The sequence below is a fragment of the Labeo rohita genome, chromosome 18, assembly GCF_022985175.1.
Source record: "Labeo rohita strain BAU-BD-2019 chromosome 18, IGBB_LRoh.1.0, whole genome shotgun sequence".
In the NCBI taxonomy this organism is placed as follows: Eukaryota; Metazoa; Chordata; class Actinopteri; order Cypriniformes; family Cyprinidae; genus Labeo; species Labeo rohita.
The window spans coordinates 10586346-10602609 of record NC_066886.1 but is presented as its reverse complement, the minus strand read 5'-3'; the positions used below and the strand labels follow the sequence as shown (position 1 = coordinate 10602609).

The following is a 16264-nucleotide window of genomic DNA, read 5'->3' as shown; positions in this document are numbered from 1 at the left end:
TTACAGCAAACAGTTACAGCAACAGTTAAAGGGTACTATAAATGTAAATACAGTAAGTTACTGGCAAACTGCTGCCAGTAAGTTACTGTAATTTCTACAGGAAATTTTTTACAGTGTAGCGCATCCTGTCAAGCTCAGTATGGCCATCAGAATGCACTACCATCTCAATAAATGAGGAACCAGACTGTGGCTACTGCATGTAACAGCTGCATTTGGTTGCATGTGAACTTGTGGGTGCTCTATGTTAGGAGTCATTCCTTTTTACAGTCCGAAGTCTGCATCGATATCCTTGGACTTTTGGACCCATAGCGTACATGTTAGGGAATGAGCACCCCCTGCTTGCCAGACTACAACTACCTTCAGCAGCAAGCTATTTTTTCACAAAAGGTCCACCATCAGTGCACTGACCAGGCTCAGACCTGCTTAGCTTTACTGAAGAAGTAGACTCTGGTCACTACATGCAACAGATGTATTTAGTTGCTGTGCCATTATAAAGCTGCTCTAATAAAGGGGTAGAGCATCCTGACAAGCTCAATACGGCCATCAGAATGTGCTACCACCTCAATAAATGAGGAACCAGACTCTGGCTACTGCATGCAACAGCTGCATGTGGTTGATGTTCCTTAGTAAATTTGTTTCAATAGAGGGGTCTATTTATGTTTTTAAACAAGACTTTAAGACAAGCCAGCATAAATTTGTCTTTCAAACTTTTCAGGTTATTACAGGTGTTCTTAAATGATTACACACAATTTGACAAACTCAATATGGCCATCGGAATGCGCTACCATATCAGTAAATGAGGTCAAATTCATACCTGCTTAACTTTAGTGAGGAACCAGACTCTGGCCACTACATGCAATGGCTATATTTAGTTGCTGTGCCACTATAAAGCTGCTCTAATAGAGGGGTAGCACATCATGATAATCTAAATACGGCCATCAGAATGTGCAACCACCTCAATAAATGAGAAACCAGACTCTGGCTACTGCTTGCATCAGCTGCATTTGGTTGATATTCTTGCACTTTTGGACCCTTAGCGTACATGTTAGAGAATGAGCACCCCCTGATGGCCAGACTAGAACTACCTTCACAGCAAGCTAGTTTTTTACAAAAAGGTCTCCCACCAGTGTATTGACCAGGCTTAGACCTGCTTAGTTTTAGAGAGGAACAAGACTCTGGGTACTGCATGCACTAGCTGCATTCAATTTCTGTGCCTTAACAGTTGTTTCCCTGGATAATGTTATATGAAGCACCGCTACTTCAGAACAAATAATACTTGAAACCCAGGCGCTGAGAAATACTGAAAATATTGCTGTAAACTGTAGGAGCACCTCCCCCTTTACCTTTTGGATGCTGCTCATGTTTATGCCAGTAAACTTGGGGGGGACAGATACGTTCAAAGTAATCATCTGGGTTTAGCTAGGTTTCTGTCAAACAGAGAACATCTAGGTTATGATCAGTGATCATATCATTTACAAAAAACCTTATCTCATCTAATATTAATTATTCCATTTTATTTGTATTTGCTAATTCGGGGAACAGACTCAGAACAGTCTCTATAGTATGATATCTAGGTGTAAGATCTCTACGTGCTGAGTATTAACTGACTTTTGTGACCTGCTTCCTGACCTGGACACTATGGACACTATCAGTCTACTATCTAGTCTACTATAAATAACTCTCTCTCTCTATAACGTTTTATAAATTATTGTCATAATTACTATACATTTAATTCAAGTTAGATTCATTGTGAATATTGACTTAAAACATTGTTGATGTCCTTAAAAAAATAGAAAAATATTTCCTATCAGTACGTCCCTGGACAAGTGAAAATTTTATAAGCTTAATGCACAGCATCTGTGACGTTAGCAGAACACTGTAGAATTAGGCCTGTTTCCTTCTTTAGGTCATGCTTTCCATTGTTGTCTGTGATTCTGAAGGCTAAATAAACAGAAAGGCTAATTACCACATCACTTTCAAAGCAAGCAGTCAAGTAGCATGCTATTGCGAGAAGTAATAACAGGTTATGTTAGCACATAGATGACCTGACAGGCTTGCAGACAAACATAGAAAGCTTCTCTTCTTAATGAACCCACAGGGGAGATATAGAAAATTAGAGGAAGTTATTGAAAGCATCCTGTAGGATTTTTGCTGATTCGAATAATTATCTCATCTCTAAATTCCTGACTTAGAACATAAACACATCGCTCACTGACTATTCTGAGAGCACAGGAAATAAACCTTGACAAAATGTTTTGACCTGGATTTTCAATATTATTCTTTTGACATTTGAAGAAGTTTGTTTACTCTGCTTCTTTTATATCACAAGTTTCAGTCTCAAAAAGTTTTTTGTTCAGATGGAAGGTTCCCATGTAATTGCTGTCAGGCAGTTAATGTTCACATAAAATCACAAACAAAGCTATCTGGGGCAGTGGAACGTGTTCTATTTGTGCTGCTTCACTCTGCTTGAATAATACATTTACAATGGAGGGGTTAGAGTTTCCTTCCTCTGTAAAGTAAAGGGAACAAATCTTGTACACTATACTTGTAAAAGATCTGGTGTTATTGAGGTTGGCTGTTACTATATGGGACATAACGCAGAACCATTTTGAATAATAATTTGTTAAAGGGTTAGTTCACCCAGAATTCTGTCATAAATTACTCACCCTTATGTCGTTCCAAACCTCAAAGACCTTCATTTATCATAAGAACACAAATTAAGATATTTTTGGATAAAATCTGAGAGGTTTCTGACCCTGCATGGCAACGCAACTGAAATATTTTAACAGTAAGGACGCCGTTAAAATAGTCCATGCGACATCAATGGTTTAACTGTAATGTTATGAAGGTACAAGAATACTGTCAGGGTTATGTTCTGTTTTGTCTCGTTTTTTCCTAGTGTTTTTCCCTTGTGTTTCTAGTGTTTGGTTTAGTCTTTGTCTCCCCCCTTGGTTTGTTTAGTTTTGGTTTAGTCCAGGTTTCCCCCCCTTAGGTTTGTTCTTTTGGTTCAGTCTTGCCCTTATTTGTACTTCCCCTCGTTTCCTCGTTTGTGACCACTCCCCTGTTTCTGTGTATTTAAGTTTGGTGGTGCCCCTGGTCTTTGTCGGTGATTGTATTGTTTCACAGAGTGTTTCGTTGTGGTTGCTGGTCTCTGCTGTTCTCCCTCGGTTCCTGTTCTTTTTGGATTGTTTAATAAACTTGCAATTATTGGATTCCGCTCTCCTCCTGTTCATTCTCGCACACGACGACATACCCGTGACAGAATCACCGACCTCAAGGACAACAACATGGATGCCGAGAGGAGGATCATGGGCATTCGTCGGGGATTGAGGCCGGTGGAACGATATGTGGAGGAATTTTTGGAGGTTTGTCATCTGGTGAGTTGGAGCGATGCGATGATTAATACATGTTTTCTAATGGGGCTAAATAATTCCCAGTTGCTCAGTTCCATACCCTATGAGGATCGCTATAAACCGGTTGCTGAATTTATCAACCAGGTCCTCACCCTCAGTCATTCCGGTTTTACGTTGATGTGAAAGATTCCGATCTTTCCCCCATTAGAGAACACGTTGCCGCTCCAGCCCACCATCAGCCAGCTTCCTCCACATGCCGTCCCGACCGGTCCGCTCCCTCTGGTCTTCCTGCGCTTTCTCCTGTTCGTTATTCCTCCTCTCGCATCGTCAGTCCGGAGATCGCGGCCAGCCCTCCGAGGTCATGGCCAACCTTGATGGCCAGTGTGCTAGACTCACCACTAATGTCTGTACTAATGTGCCGCCACGCCCGAGTCTGCACCGCCAAGCCCGAGTCTGCACGCAAGATGGCCGCCGCCACGCCCGAGTCTGCACGCAAGATGGCCGCCGCCACGCCCGAGTCTGCACGCAAGATGGCCGCCACGCCAGAGTCTGCACGCAAGATGGCCGCCACGCCAGAGTCTGCTCGCAAGAGGGCCGCCACGCCAGAGTCTGTTCGCAAGATGGCCGCCACGCCAGAGTCTGCATGCAAGACGGCCTCCGTTCCTGAGCCCCCGGCCAAGATGGCCTCCGTTCCTGAGCCCCCGGCCAAGATGGCCTCCGTTCCTGAGCCCCCGGCCAAGATGGCCTCCGTTCCTGAGCCCCCAAGATGGCCTCCGTTCCTGAGCCCCCGGCCAAGATGGCCTCCGTTCCTGAGCCCCGGCCAAGATGGCCTCCGTTCCTGAGCCCCCGGCCAAGATGGCCTCCGTTCCTGAGCCCCCGGCCAAGATGGCCTCCGATGATGGCCTCCGTTCCTGAGCCCCCGGCCAAGATGGCCTCCGTTCCTGAGCCCCCGGCCAAGATGGCCTCCGTTCCTGAGCCCCCGGCCAAGATGGCCTCCGTTCCTGAGCCCCCGGCCAAGATGGCCTCCGTTCCTGAGCCCCCGGCCAAGATGGCGTTCTTGCTAGAGCGCCCTCAAGTGACCGCGCTGCCAGAGCCCACGTCTCCTTTGTCACTTCCTGAGCTTAGTCAAGACTCAGCTCCATTTCCTGAGCCAAGGCAGGACACAGCTTCGCTTCCAGAGTTAAGTCAAGTTGCAGCTATAGTCCCTGTGTCAAGTCAAGCTGCTGCTGTTGTTCCAGTGTCAAATAAAGTGACCGCTGTTGTTCCAGAATCAAGTCAAGCTGCAGCTGTGTCTTCTGAGGCAAGTCATGTCGCAGCTGTGTTTACTGAGTCAAGTCAAGTTACGGCGACGCTTCCCGAGTCAAGTCAAGGAACGGTTACGTTCCCCGAAGCAAGTCAAGTGGCTTTGATTAGACTTGACTCAGCTGCGACCCCTGAGTCAAGTCTAATCAAAGCTGTATCTTCTGAGTCAAGTCAAGTTCCAGGTGCGTTCCCTGAACCAAGTCAAGCTACGGCTGCTGTTCCAGTATCAAGTCAAGTTAACACTGTTGCTCCTGTCTTAAGTCAAGTTACAGCTGCATTTCCTGAGTTCAGTCAAATTTCGGAGTCCAGCCAAGTTGCAACTGTGTTACCCGAGTCAAGTCACGTCACGGCTGAGTCAAGTCACGTCACGGCTAAGTCAAGTCAAGCGGCCGAGTCAAGTCAAGTCAAGTCACGGCTGAGTCAAGTCACGTCACGGCTGAGTCAAGTCACGTCACGGCTGCCAGTCAAGACACAGCTCCACTTCAAGTCAAGTCAAGCGGCCGAGTCAAGTCAAGTCACGGCCGAGTCAAGTCAAGTCAAGCGGCCGAGTCAGTCAAGTCAAGACACAGCTCCACTTCCTGAGTCAGTCAAGCGGCCGAGTCAAGTCAAGTCAAGCGGCCGAGTCAAGTCAAGTCAAGCGGCCGAGTCAAGTCAAGTCAAGCGGCCGAGTCAAGTCAAGTCAAGCGGCCGAGTCAAGTCAAGTCGGTCAAGTCAAGCGGCCGAGTCGTCAGTCAAGCCACTGTTGCAGTTCCTGAGTCAAGAGTCAAGCGGCGGCAAGCAAGCTGCGGCCGAGTCAAGTCAAGTCAAGCCACGGCTATCAAGTCAAGCCAAGCGGCCGAGTCAAGTCAAGCCACGGCTGTAGCTGCTGAATCGAGTCAAGCCATGGCTGTAGTTCCTGAGCCAAGAAGTCAAGCCATGACTGTACTCTCAAGCGGCCAGAGAAGTCAAGCGCCCATGCCCCCAGAGGTGTCAGCCCGGCCGAGCTGTCAAGCCAAGTCAAGGGGCCGGCGAGTCAAGTCAAGTCAAGCGGCCGAGTCAAGTCAAGCTCGGCTTCTCAAGCGGCCGAGTGTTCAGTTCCTGAGTCAAGTCAAGCCACTCTTGCAGTTCCCAGTCGAGTCAAGCCACGGCTGTAGCGGCTGAATCGAGTCAAGCCACGGCTATACTTCCCGAGTCAAGTCAAGCCACGGCTGTAGCTGCTGAATCGAGTCAAGCCATGGCTGTAGTTCCTGAGCCGAGTCAAGCCATGACTGTACTCTCTTCCACCAGAGAAGCCGCGCCCATGCCCCCAGAGGTGTCAGCCCCGGCTGTAGAGCCTCCTATGGGGGCGGCGTCAACCCATAAACTCTCTGCTTCTCCCCTTCCTCTGTTCACCTCCTCTATCCCTGCTCTCCCCAGGTCCCAGGCCGTGACGCAGCGCTTGCGCCTGCCCAGGGAGGCCCTAGCGCGCCCTCCTGCGCGCCCCCTCCAGAGTCGGCTCCTCCCTCCTGAGTCAGCGTCAGCGCGCCCTCCTCCTGAGTCAGCGCGCCCTCCTGAGTCAGCGCGCCCTCCTGAGTCAGCGCGCCCTCCTGAGTCAGCGCGCCCTCCTGAGTCAGCGCGCCCTCCTGAGTCAGCGCGCCCTCCTGAGTCGGCTCCTCCGTTAGCGCGCCCTCCTGCGCGCCCCCCTCCTCCAGCACGCCCTTCAGCGCGCCCTCCAGAGTCTGTGCGCGCTCCTCCTCCAGCGCGCCCTCCAGAGTCTGCGCGCGCTCTTCCTCCAGTGCGCCCTCCTGAGCCAGCACCTTATCCAGCGCTCCCTAGGGCTGTCAGAACCATAAAATCCCCCAAGAAAATTTTGGGGGGGGGGCTACTTCCCTGTTCAGCCATGGCCTCCTGAACTGTTTACCCGGCCATGGCTTCCCGAACCCCTGGACCCGCCATGGCCACAAGGACTGTGTGCTTGGCCATGGCTCCCCGAATCCTCAGACCCGCCATGGGCCCCTGAACTCCCTGATCCGCCCTGGAGGCCGTCTCCACATCCGGTGCCTCCTGTGTCCCTGCCTACCGGCCTCCAGAGCACCCACCCCCCCCACCCCAGTGTGTGTTACGGCGCGAGTCGCGCCTTGTAGGAGGGGGGGGTAATGTCAGGGTTATGTTCTGTTTTGTCTCGTTTTTTTTCCTAGTGTTTTTCCCTTGTGTTTCTAGTGTTTGGTTTAGTCTTTGTCTCCCCCCTTGGTTTGTTTAGTTTTGGTTTAGTCCAGGTTTCCCCCCCTTAGGTTTGTTCTTTTGGTTCAGTCTTGCCCTTATTTGTACTTCCCCTCGTTTCCTCGTTTGTGACCACTCCCCTGTTTCTGTGTATTTAAGTTTGGTGGTGCCCCTGGTCTTTGTCGGTGATTGTATTGTTTCACAGAGTGTTTCATTGTGGTTGCTGGTCTCTGCTGTTCTCCCTCGGTTCCTGTTCTTTTTGGATTGTTTAATAAACTTGCAATTATTGGATTCCGCTCTCCTCCTGTTCATTCTCGCACACGACGACATACCTGTGACAAATACTTTCTGTGTGCAAAGAAAACAAATATAATGACGTTATTCAACAATTTCATCTACGATGCACATTCATAAGTGTACCACGACACATCCATGTGGTGCTACTGTAACATGATTTTCGTAATATACAGACTCTTGCTGGACGAACTCAATACTTAATTAAAAAAGCATTTTGAACTGTGAAAGACTTTTTTTTTTTTTTTTTTTTTCTCAAAGTGTTGCTTTTTTATTACATTTTGGACATGAAATTTTAGTGAGAATGATTAAAAATGCTAGCAGTGGATGGCTACTTTTTTCAAAAACACTGGCAGGGAAAGACTTAATAAGAATCAACAGGGGCCCCTGACAAAATTTTACTTAGGGCCCCCAGAAGTCTAGGACCAGTACTGAGTGCAATAATAAATATAGCTGCAAGCAGCAATTAAGGGGCCAAGCACAACAGAGGCAACATGAGGAGCTAAGCATGGCACGGAGCATCAGACCAACTGCAACAATTAAAGTAATTAAAGCCATTTTAGGATCATTTTAGACAAAATGGTTGAAAAATCATAAATACAATGACTAGTAATATGATTTAATGGGTCATCACTTTTGACCCTTGGGTCATCACTTTTGACCACTTTTGACTGTGAGGTGACAATGGCATACATAAAGTTTGGTATCAATATGTCAAAGCTTTGAAGAGATACAGCCTCAGAGTCAGTTTGGCATCATGCCTCAAATTTGTATCAGTGCTAAAACACAAAATCCAAATCTTTTTGCCAGCATGGTCTGAAGATGATCTGACTCAATTTTGGTGAAAATCGGACCAACAGTCTAGGAGGAGTTTGAAAAAGTTGGATTTAAACATAAATCAAAATGGCAGTCAGAAAGTTCGGCCGACTATGGCGAAAATTGATATCTATGTTTTTGGCATGATCCAAGAGATATTTTACAATAGGCTAATGTAAAAGTTATTAGCATTTTTGGAAATATCATTATTAATGGTTAATGAATGGTTTATCACTTTTGAACAATAGGTGGCACTGTTACAAAATTAATGTGGCATGGTCAGTGTGAGGTGACAATGGCACACGCAAAGTTTGGTGTAAGTATGTAAAAACTTTGCAGAAATACAGCCTCAGACACAGTTTGTCATCATTCCAGCAAATTCATTGATGCGTTAATCGATAAGTTTCATATATTCACACAAAATCCATAACGTTTTGCCAGCACGGTCTAAAGCTGATCCGGAGGAGTTAAAAAAAGTAGATTTTCAACATAAATTAAAATGACAGACCGGTTAGTCAGCTGACTATGGCAAAATTGGTATCTATGTTCTCGGCATGACCCAAAAAGTAAATTGAGACCAGTTTAATTACAACAGGCTAATTTAAACAAAAGTTATTAGAATGTGAGAATTTTCATTATAACTTTTGACCACAAGTTTTCAGTACCATCAGGACATGGTGCCAAAGACACATACGGAGTTTCGTAACGAAACACCGAAGCATTCATAAAAAATAGCATTTTACAACAAAATCCAAAATGGCTGATATGGGACAATTGGGTATGGTTTGACTCGGCATGCTGCACCGAATCTAAAGAAACCATTGGCCAAACCATTCAGAAGTTCTAAGCAAAAGTAGCTATTTTTCATTTCTCCCAACCGCTAGGTGGCGCTGCGCCGAAATAGTGCAGTTAGCCTCAGGTCATGGTTGTTATAACACGCACAAAGTTTAGTCTCTGGAGATACAGCTTTACACTCATTTTTGCATGCTCTCCATTAAATTTGTTTACGTGTTATTTGAGAACAGTGTGACTAATTAATTCGAATTCCATAACTTTTCGCCAGCACGGTCTAAAGATGATCTGAGCCAATTTTGGTGAAAATCAGACAAACTGTTTAGGATGAGTTCGAAAAAGTATGTTTTTCGAACTATTAAAAATAGCAAATTGACCTTATGATTACTTAAATTTTTAAAATGTAAGGATTCAGTGGGAAAAAAAATATTCTAGACCTTATGGTTCAAAAGTTATTAGCATAAACATAAGTGAAAATTTGGACAAGTGGTGGCGCTACAGAGTTTGAGTTAGAGACTCCAAACTTGCGGTGGTTAATGATGAAACTGTCCTCTATCAGTGTGCCAAATTTCATAACTTTTCTGCAAGAGGTTCTATGGGCTGTCATAGACTTCCAGAGCGGAAGAAAAAGAAGAATAAGAACGTCAGTGGATACAATAGGTAAAATCATCTGAGGTCATTTTTACTACAATCAATACCTGAGATGTAAGATGGCGCCAGTTGCCATTGATGACGGCAAAGGAAATAACCACTATCAGACCACTAAATGGCATGACTGACCAATGGGAATTGAGTATTTCAGAGGCCTGTGTACAATTTATTAAACAGTAGGGCTTGCTAAATAACCATAAGCACTGAACTTAAGTATTGTACAAACATGAATGATACTTCAAATATTGTGGTTTATTTTAAGGAGAGGTGTCCTGTTATGGACACCAACATTTATACTGATGTAGTTTTTCAGGAACTATCAACAACACTCTAGCATCTTGCTAGCAAGATGTTCTTGGTAAGCACCAGTCACCAGACATTTTCTTCAGAAAATCTAATCTTCTGTCCTGGCATCATTACCAATATTCTGTTAACCCTAACCAGCTCATTTCAGGATGTTGAGAGGCACTATGGTGCAATTAGTCAAGGATGAGATGAGCTGTGTTTGATCCCTTGTGGTAGCATAGAGTTTCTGCTCCCTGTGAGTTGGTATAACATTTCCTCATAAATAATTGAACTAGGCTGCATGTTGGTGAGTCTCCTTAGTTCCCATTGCATTCACGTCTACAGGGACTTTGGGTCAGCAGGAGGAATAAACATTTCAAAACGGCTCAAGGTTTGAAGTTCGAATCTGGTTTCAGAGTCCAGTCAGAACGATGACCCTAAGGGCCAGCTCTCATGGAGAGCTCCAGGCTCTGACCTCACTGAAGACACCTGCTTCAGACAGCGGTACTTTTAGGTCCCTTTCTCACAGCAGCAACAACATGAGCGGCCGATTCGAAAGCATCGAGGAGATTAAAGGAGTTTCGAAACCCACGCACCCTCCTCGAAGACCTGTACGTGCAGTCCGACCCGTGAGTGCTCTGAGTGCCAGCGGCTCCTTCCTGCAGATCAACCACCTGCAGGGAGAACTAGTGAGGAAGAGGAAGGTAGGTGCTAAGTCTGCTGATATGATGGAGAACATTAGGACAATGTCCTGTGGGCACATTCAGAACATTAGGGTGTATTTTACTGGATCACACACATTCTGTATTCTGTAAATTCTGTATTTGCATTTGAGGTCTTTCTCAATTATTCTGGCTTGGGGCTCATGTTTCAGAACATTGTAAATGACATGTAGAAAATCAGTTTGTAAACAAGTCATTTTCACTGCAAGATACCCCCCCCACCCCCGCCCCCAATTTATATATTTTGCCTTTTGCTTTTTTCTTTTTAAGTTAAAGAGAGTGCACAAAAAAAAAAAAAAAAAAAAATCTGTCATCAATTTAGGGTTATTATAGTTAACTAAAACTAAAAGTGCAACCATGAAAAACATTTTCATTACTTAAATAAAATAAACGTTATTCGATACAGAATGTTAATTATTTTACCAACATAAGAGGGATCATATAAAATGCATGTTATTTTTATTCAGTACTGACCTGAATAAGATATTTTACGTAAAAGAGGTTTACATATAGTCGACAAGATAAAATAAGAGCTGACTTTATAAAAATGACCGTGTTCAAAAGTTTACATACACTTAATTCTTAATATTGTGCTGTTACCTGAATGATCCACAGCTGTTTTTTGTTGATGTTGTTTGTTTGTTTAGTGATAGTTGTTCATGAGTCCTTTGTCCTGAACAGTTAAACTGTCCGCTGTTCTTCAGTAAAATCCTTCAGGTCCCAAAAATTATTTGGATTTTCAGCATTTTTGGGTTTACAACAAACAATGAGTGTATGATTTTGACATCCATCTTTTCACACTGAGGACAACTGAGGGACTCATATGCAATGATTACAGAACGTTTAAACACTCACTGATGCTTCAGAAAGAAAAATTATGCATTACAAGCTGGGTGTGAAAACTTTTTAATATGAAGATCAGGGTAAATTTAACTTTTTCTGAATTTGAAGATCAAAGTACATTTAACTTATTTTGTTTTCTGGGAAACATGTAAGTATCTACTGTAGCTTTTGAAGGGCAATACTTAATGAAAATATATGATATTTAGGCAAAATAAGAAATATGTACGCATTTTCATTCTGTTCAAAAGTTTACACCCCAGGCTCTTAATGCATCGTTTTTTCTTCTGGAGCATCAGTAAGCATTTGAACCTTCTGTAATAGTCGCATATGAGTCCCTCAGTGTGAAAAGATGGATCTCAAAATCATACAGTTATTGTTGGAAAGGGTTCAAATACACAAAAATGCTGGAAAACCAAATCATCTGTGGGACCTGAAAGATTTTTCTGAAGAACAGCGGACAGTTTAACTGATCAGGACAAACAAAAGACACATGAACAACTATCACTGAACAAAAATGCACAACTGTTGATCATTCAGGTAACAACACAGTATTAGGAATCAAGTGTATGTAGATTTTTGAACAGGGTTATGTTTATAAATTCAACTTATTTTCTCTTGTGGACTATATGTAAACATCTGAAATATCTTATTCAGGTTAGTACTAAATAAAAAACAACATGCACTTTTATGATTCCTTCTTATTTTGGTAAAATAAATAACACTTTGCAGATTCTGCAAGGTGTATATAAACCTTTGACCTCAACTGTATATACATTTAGCTAAAATTAAAATGAAAATTGAAAATGTGAAAATATACAAATACAAACTGATTCAAAATATATCTCAATTATACTAAAATAACACTGCACTGTATGTAAATACATACCCTCAGTGACAACAATCAACTTGACAAGTGATCAGTTCAATAACAATGTGTTTGTAATAAATAATGATTAAAAATATATTATAATAATACCTTATAGAATTTTCAGCAATCTGAGAAGGCTGAAACATTATTCAAAATATTTTTGTGCCTTCCTGGATGCACACAGTCCCTCATTGCCACTGTATCTGTGTTGTTCAGGAATGTGAAGACTTAAAAAAGGAGAACAAGTATCTGTCTAATGAAATTCACATGGAAAGGATCATGATGAGGACTGAGAGTGAGCTCACCATGAGAAACCTACGCAATCTCAACCAGGAACTCCAGGCCCAAGTTAAAGAGGTGTGCATCTGGAATCATAGACAATGTAGAAGAACAAGAGAATAGACTAGTTTAATTTACACTAACCTAGTAGACTAGCAGCACTTCTGCTGCCTTTGATGCTGTCAGTGTTGTAACTTTTAACGGTTTGATGGAAAATAAGAACAACTCGAATAATAATAATGTATTTCTAATCATTATACTCTTAATTAAAACCATGTTTGTCTCTTTATTCCATTGTAATAATTAGTTAAAACAGAAGCTCCATCTCAGCCAGCAGAGGGCGACACTGTGTTCCAGGGCCGCTGAGGATGCTGATAGAGGACGAGCAGAGGCGGACAAGAGCAGGGCGCTGGCGGAGGCCCGGGCACTGGACAGCAGGCAAGAAAAAGATCTCGCAGTAGCTGACAAAACACGGCTCAGTGAAGATCTACATATGTTGAAAAAAGAGGTACAGATACAATATCATACGCAAAATAATGCAAATACACACAGCTCCACTGAATTCATTCATACTGTCATCCATAGCACAATGATGTCCAGCTGCTTTTAGCACAAGCTGAAAAGAATTACTTTGAGACCAAGCTAAAACTAGACAGAGTGTCAGGAGAAAAGCAGGCTCTCCATGAGGGGAACAGAATACTGGAAGACGAGAGGAACACGTTACGACACAAACTGAAGGAGCTGACTGAGGAGAATGTGAAGATAATGGAAAAGTAAGCTCAAAAGCATTCAGTAATGCCATTTATCTTTAGTAATACAAGCATTGTGAAAGGATCCTGGCGTGACAGGATTCAGGCCATTATAAGGCAATAAAAACTAAATTGCAATAGTCTGCTTCATGATGCTGTCTGTCACTGTCATCCTCTCTCTCTCTGTAGGGAGGTGAACTCCAGACGCAGAGCTCTGGTGTCTGAAGAGCAGAGAGAAAGGGCCAATAAAGCCCAGCAGGAAGCTGAGCAGGAAAGACATTTAGCTGAGCGGGAGAGGGAAGATCGCACCAGGGAGTGTCTCAGCTGGAGAGAGAAACACCAAGCTCTGGCAGAAGTCATCAGAGCCCAGGAAGAACTTAAGTCTCTGAGACAGACCAAAGCAGTATGTCCTCTTGACTATAGAGTCTCTTCTTTAATTGAGAGAATTTTACCATCAATTATTATAGTCGTTTTTCTCATAAAGGATTAGTTCACTCACAGAATAAATATTTGTGACCCTGGACCACAAAACCAGTCTTAAGTCACTGGGGTACATTTGTAGCAATAGCCAAAAATACATTGTATGGGTCAAAAGTATTGATTTTTCTTTTATGGCAAAAACCATTCGGAAATAAAGTAAAGATCATGTTCTATGAAGATATTTTGTAAAATTCCTACTGTAAATATATGAAAACTTATTTTTTGATTAGTAATATGCTTTGTTAAAGACTTTATCTGGACAACTTTAAAGGCGATTTTCTCAATATTTTGATTTTTTTGCACCCTCAGATTCCAGGTTTTCAAATAGTTGTATCTCGACCAAATATTGTCCTATCCTAACAAACATACATCAACGGAAAGCTTATTTATTCAGCTTTCAGATGATGCATAAATCTCAATTTTAAAAAATTAACCCTTATGACTGGTTTTTGATCCAGGGTCACATTTACTGACAGTTTGGTCACCATGTCATCCAAGATGTTCATGTCTTTCTTTCTTCAGTTAGGTTTTTGAGGAAAACATTCCAGGATTTCTCTTCATATTGTGCGTTTCAATGAGAGCCAATGGGTTGAAGCTCCAAAATGCAGTTATAATGCAGCTTCAAAGGGCTCTACATGATCCCAGCTGAGAAATAAGGATCATATCTAGTCAAACGGTCATTTTCTAAAAAAAAAAAATATATACTTTTTTTTAATCACAAATGCTCATCTTGCAGTAGCTCTGTGTCCACGACTTCACACATTACGTATTCACGTTGACAATTTCATTGAAACTGCACTTTGGACCTTCAACCTCTTGCCTCCCATTGAAAGCCATTGTATGGAGAAAAATCCTGGAATGTTTTCCTCAAAAACTTTAATTTCTTTTCGACCGAAGAAAGAAAGACATTAACATCTTGGATGACATTTTATTCTGGAAGTGAACTAATCATTTAAAATCAACAAATCACCAAATATGAAGTGAAATAAATTCATATATAATATTATATAAAGATATTATATAACACACCCTTTTTACTGAAATTATTATTTTTTTTTTCAGCAAGGATGCATTAAATTGATCAATAGTGAGAATAAAGACATTTACAAAGTTACAAAATATTTCTATTTCAAATAAATTCTTATTTGAAATTATTTAAATTAATCAAAGAATCTTGAACAAAGAATTACAGTTTCCACTAAAATATGAAACGGCATGTTTCATGTAAGCTATAGCTTCTGACCTTTAAATCAAAATATACTCAATTTTATGACATCAATTATTGCTTTATTTAATCAGAAACACAGTCTAAATGTTATTTGTGTATTTCACTTTAATTTTATTAGAAGTAGGCAACAGCGCCCCTTATGGAATTAAAAGCTAGCACACCCTGAGCACATGTGAGTTATTCCTCTCATGGGCAAGACATACTGGCATAATTTTTAATATCAGGCCGATTCTGATATTTACATTAAAAGCCATTATTGGCCGATTCCAATATCGGTCTGATAATATTGTGCCTAATTATCCCTAATACATAGAATAAAAATCTTAAAGAAATAACCCTGAAAATGTATTTTCAAAATGGAACTACCACTGTCTTATGAAATGATTGTTTAAACTTTCTAAATTAATAGTACAATAACACATCCTTTTATCTCACTTCAGTGTCAAGCTAATATTAAGAGCTACTTCCTGTGTATGACTGAAAGCGACCAGAGGGTTAAGATCCTGAAAAATCAAGATGGCACACCAAGGAACTTCACGGTAATTTTTTTTACCTGTCATTTCTACACATTATCATCAAAATAAGTGTAAACACTTTGATTTTGTACTAGATAATAGCATTAAACAACATACATCCAACAGGAAGGAGACCCTGTGTACATCTCCACACCTGACCTCAACAGTGATGATTCAGAGAGGAGTTCAGGGAGGTAGGTCTTATGTATCAAAGGCTAACCTTTGATTAGTAAATGTATAGACTGCTAATTTGTCTCATCTGTTCAGCAGGACAATGTTTAGGGTTGCCGCACCTCGAGTTGGACGGGACACCGGCCCAGCCCACTTCAGCGAGCTGGCACCAATGGCAGATACCCATGAATCTGGATTTTCAAGGAGAAACAGGAAAGTGGAATATTTCTGGATTCCCACTGATGAGGAATGAATGTGAAAATCTAGTTTAAGATATACTGCCCAAACAAAGTATTGGTTGTAAACATCTACTAGATTTATCTTACCTAAATTTAATTTTATAAATCTTTTCACCTACAAAATACACTTGAAATGTTATGCTAACATCTAAAACTAATGGCATTGTATCCCTGTGGTTTAGAAAATTGAGTAAATTGATTCACAAGAAGTAATTTAGCACAATGGAAGCCATGAAAGAGAAAATTCTCAGTGCATTTCTTACAAAAGATGTCAACAAAAACACTTCAGCTGATCAAGGTTTTCCTTTATTGTGAACTCAGCAATAGTGGTGATGAATACAGCACTAAACAGTCTTACAATGACATGATCAAGAGCCATTTCCTTTCTGACAACTGGATTGCAGTTAACATGTTGGCAAATGCAAGTGCACAAGATTAACTTTGTCAAATACAGTTAAAACACCTGTCAATAAAAGGTCTGAGAACCCCTTAATGACAA

General features: G+C 42.0%; 1 protein-coding gene across 1 annotated transcript; it reads left to right on the top strand.

Moving 5' to 3' along the window:
* Positions 1–10102: 10102 nt before the first annotated feature.
* LOC127181122 (trichohyalin) lies at positions 10103–16016 on the top strand. The gene is made up of 8 exons (XM_051135673.1): positions 10103–10375; positions 12321–12461; positions 12691–12891; positions 12969–13156; positions 13322–13535; positions 15281–15379; positions 15482–15549; positions 15626–16016. The coding sequence occupies exons 1-8, from the start codon at positions 10103–10105 to the stop codon at positions 15777–15779; spliced, it is 1338 nt and encodes a 445-aa protein (XP_050991630.1). The 3' UTR covers positions 15780–16016.
* Positions 16017–16264: the final 248 nt, after the last annotated feature.

Coding starts and splice junctions, on each gene's coding strand:
- LOC127181122 (XM_051135673.1), top strand. CDS start 10,103: ATGACCCTAAGGGCCAGCTCTCATGGAGAGCTCCAGGCTCTGACCTCA. Junction 12,462..12,690: donor TCCAGGCCCAAGTTAAAGAG/GTGTGCATCTGG, acceptor TGTAATAATTAG/TTAAAACAGAAGCTCCATCT. Junction 13,157..13,321: donor AATGTGAAGATAATGGAAAA/GTAAGCTCAAAA, acceptor CTCTCTCTGTAG/GGAGGTGAACTCCAGACGCA.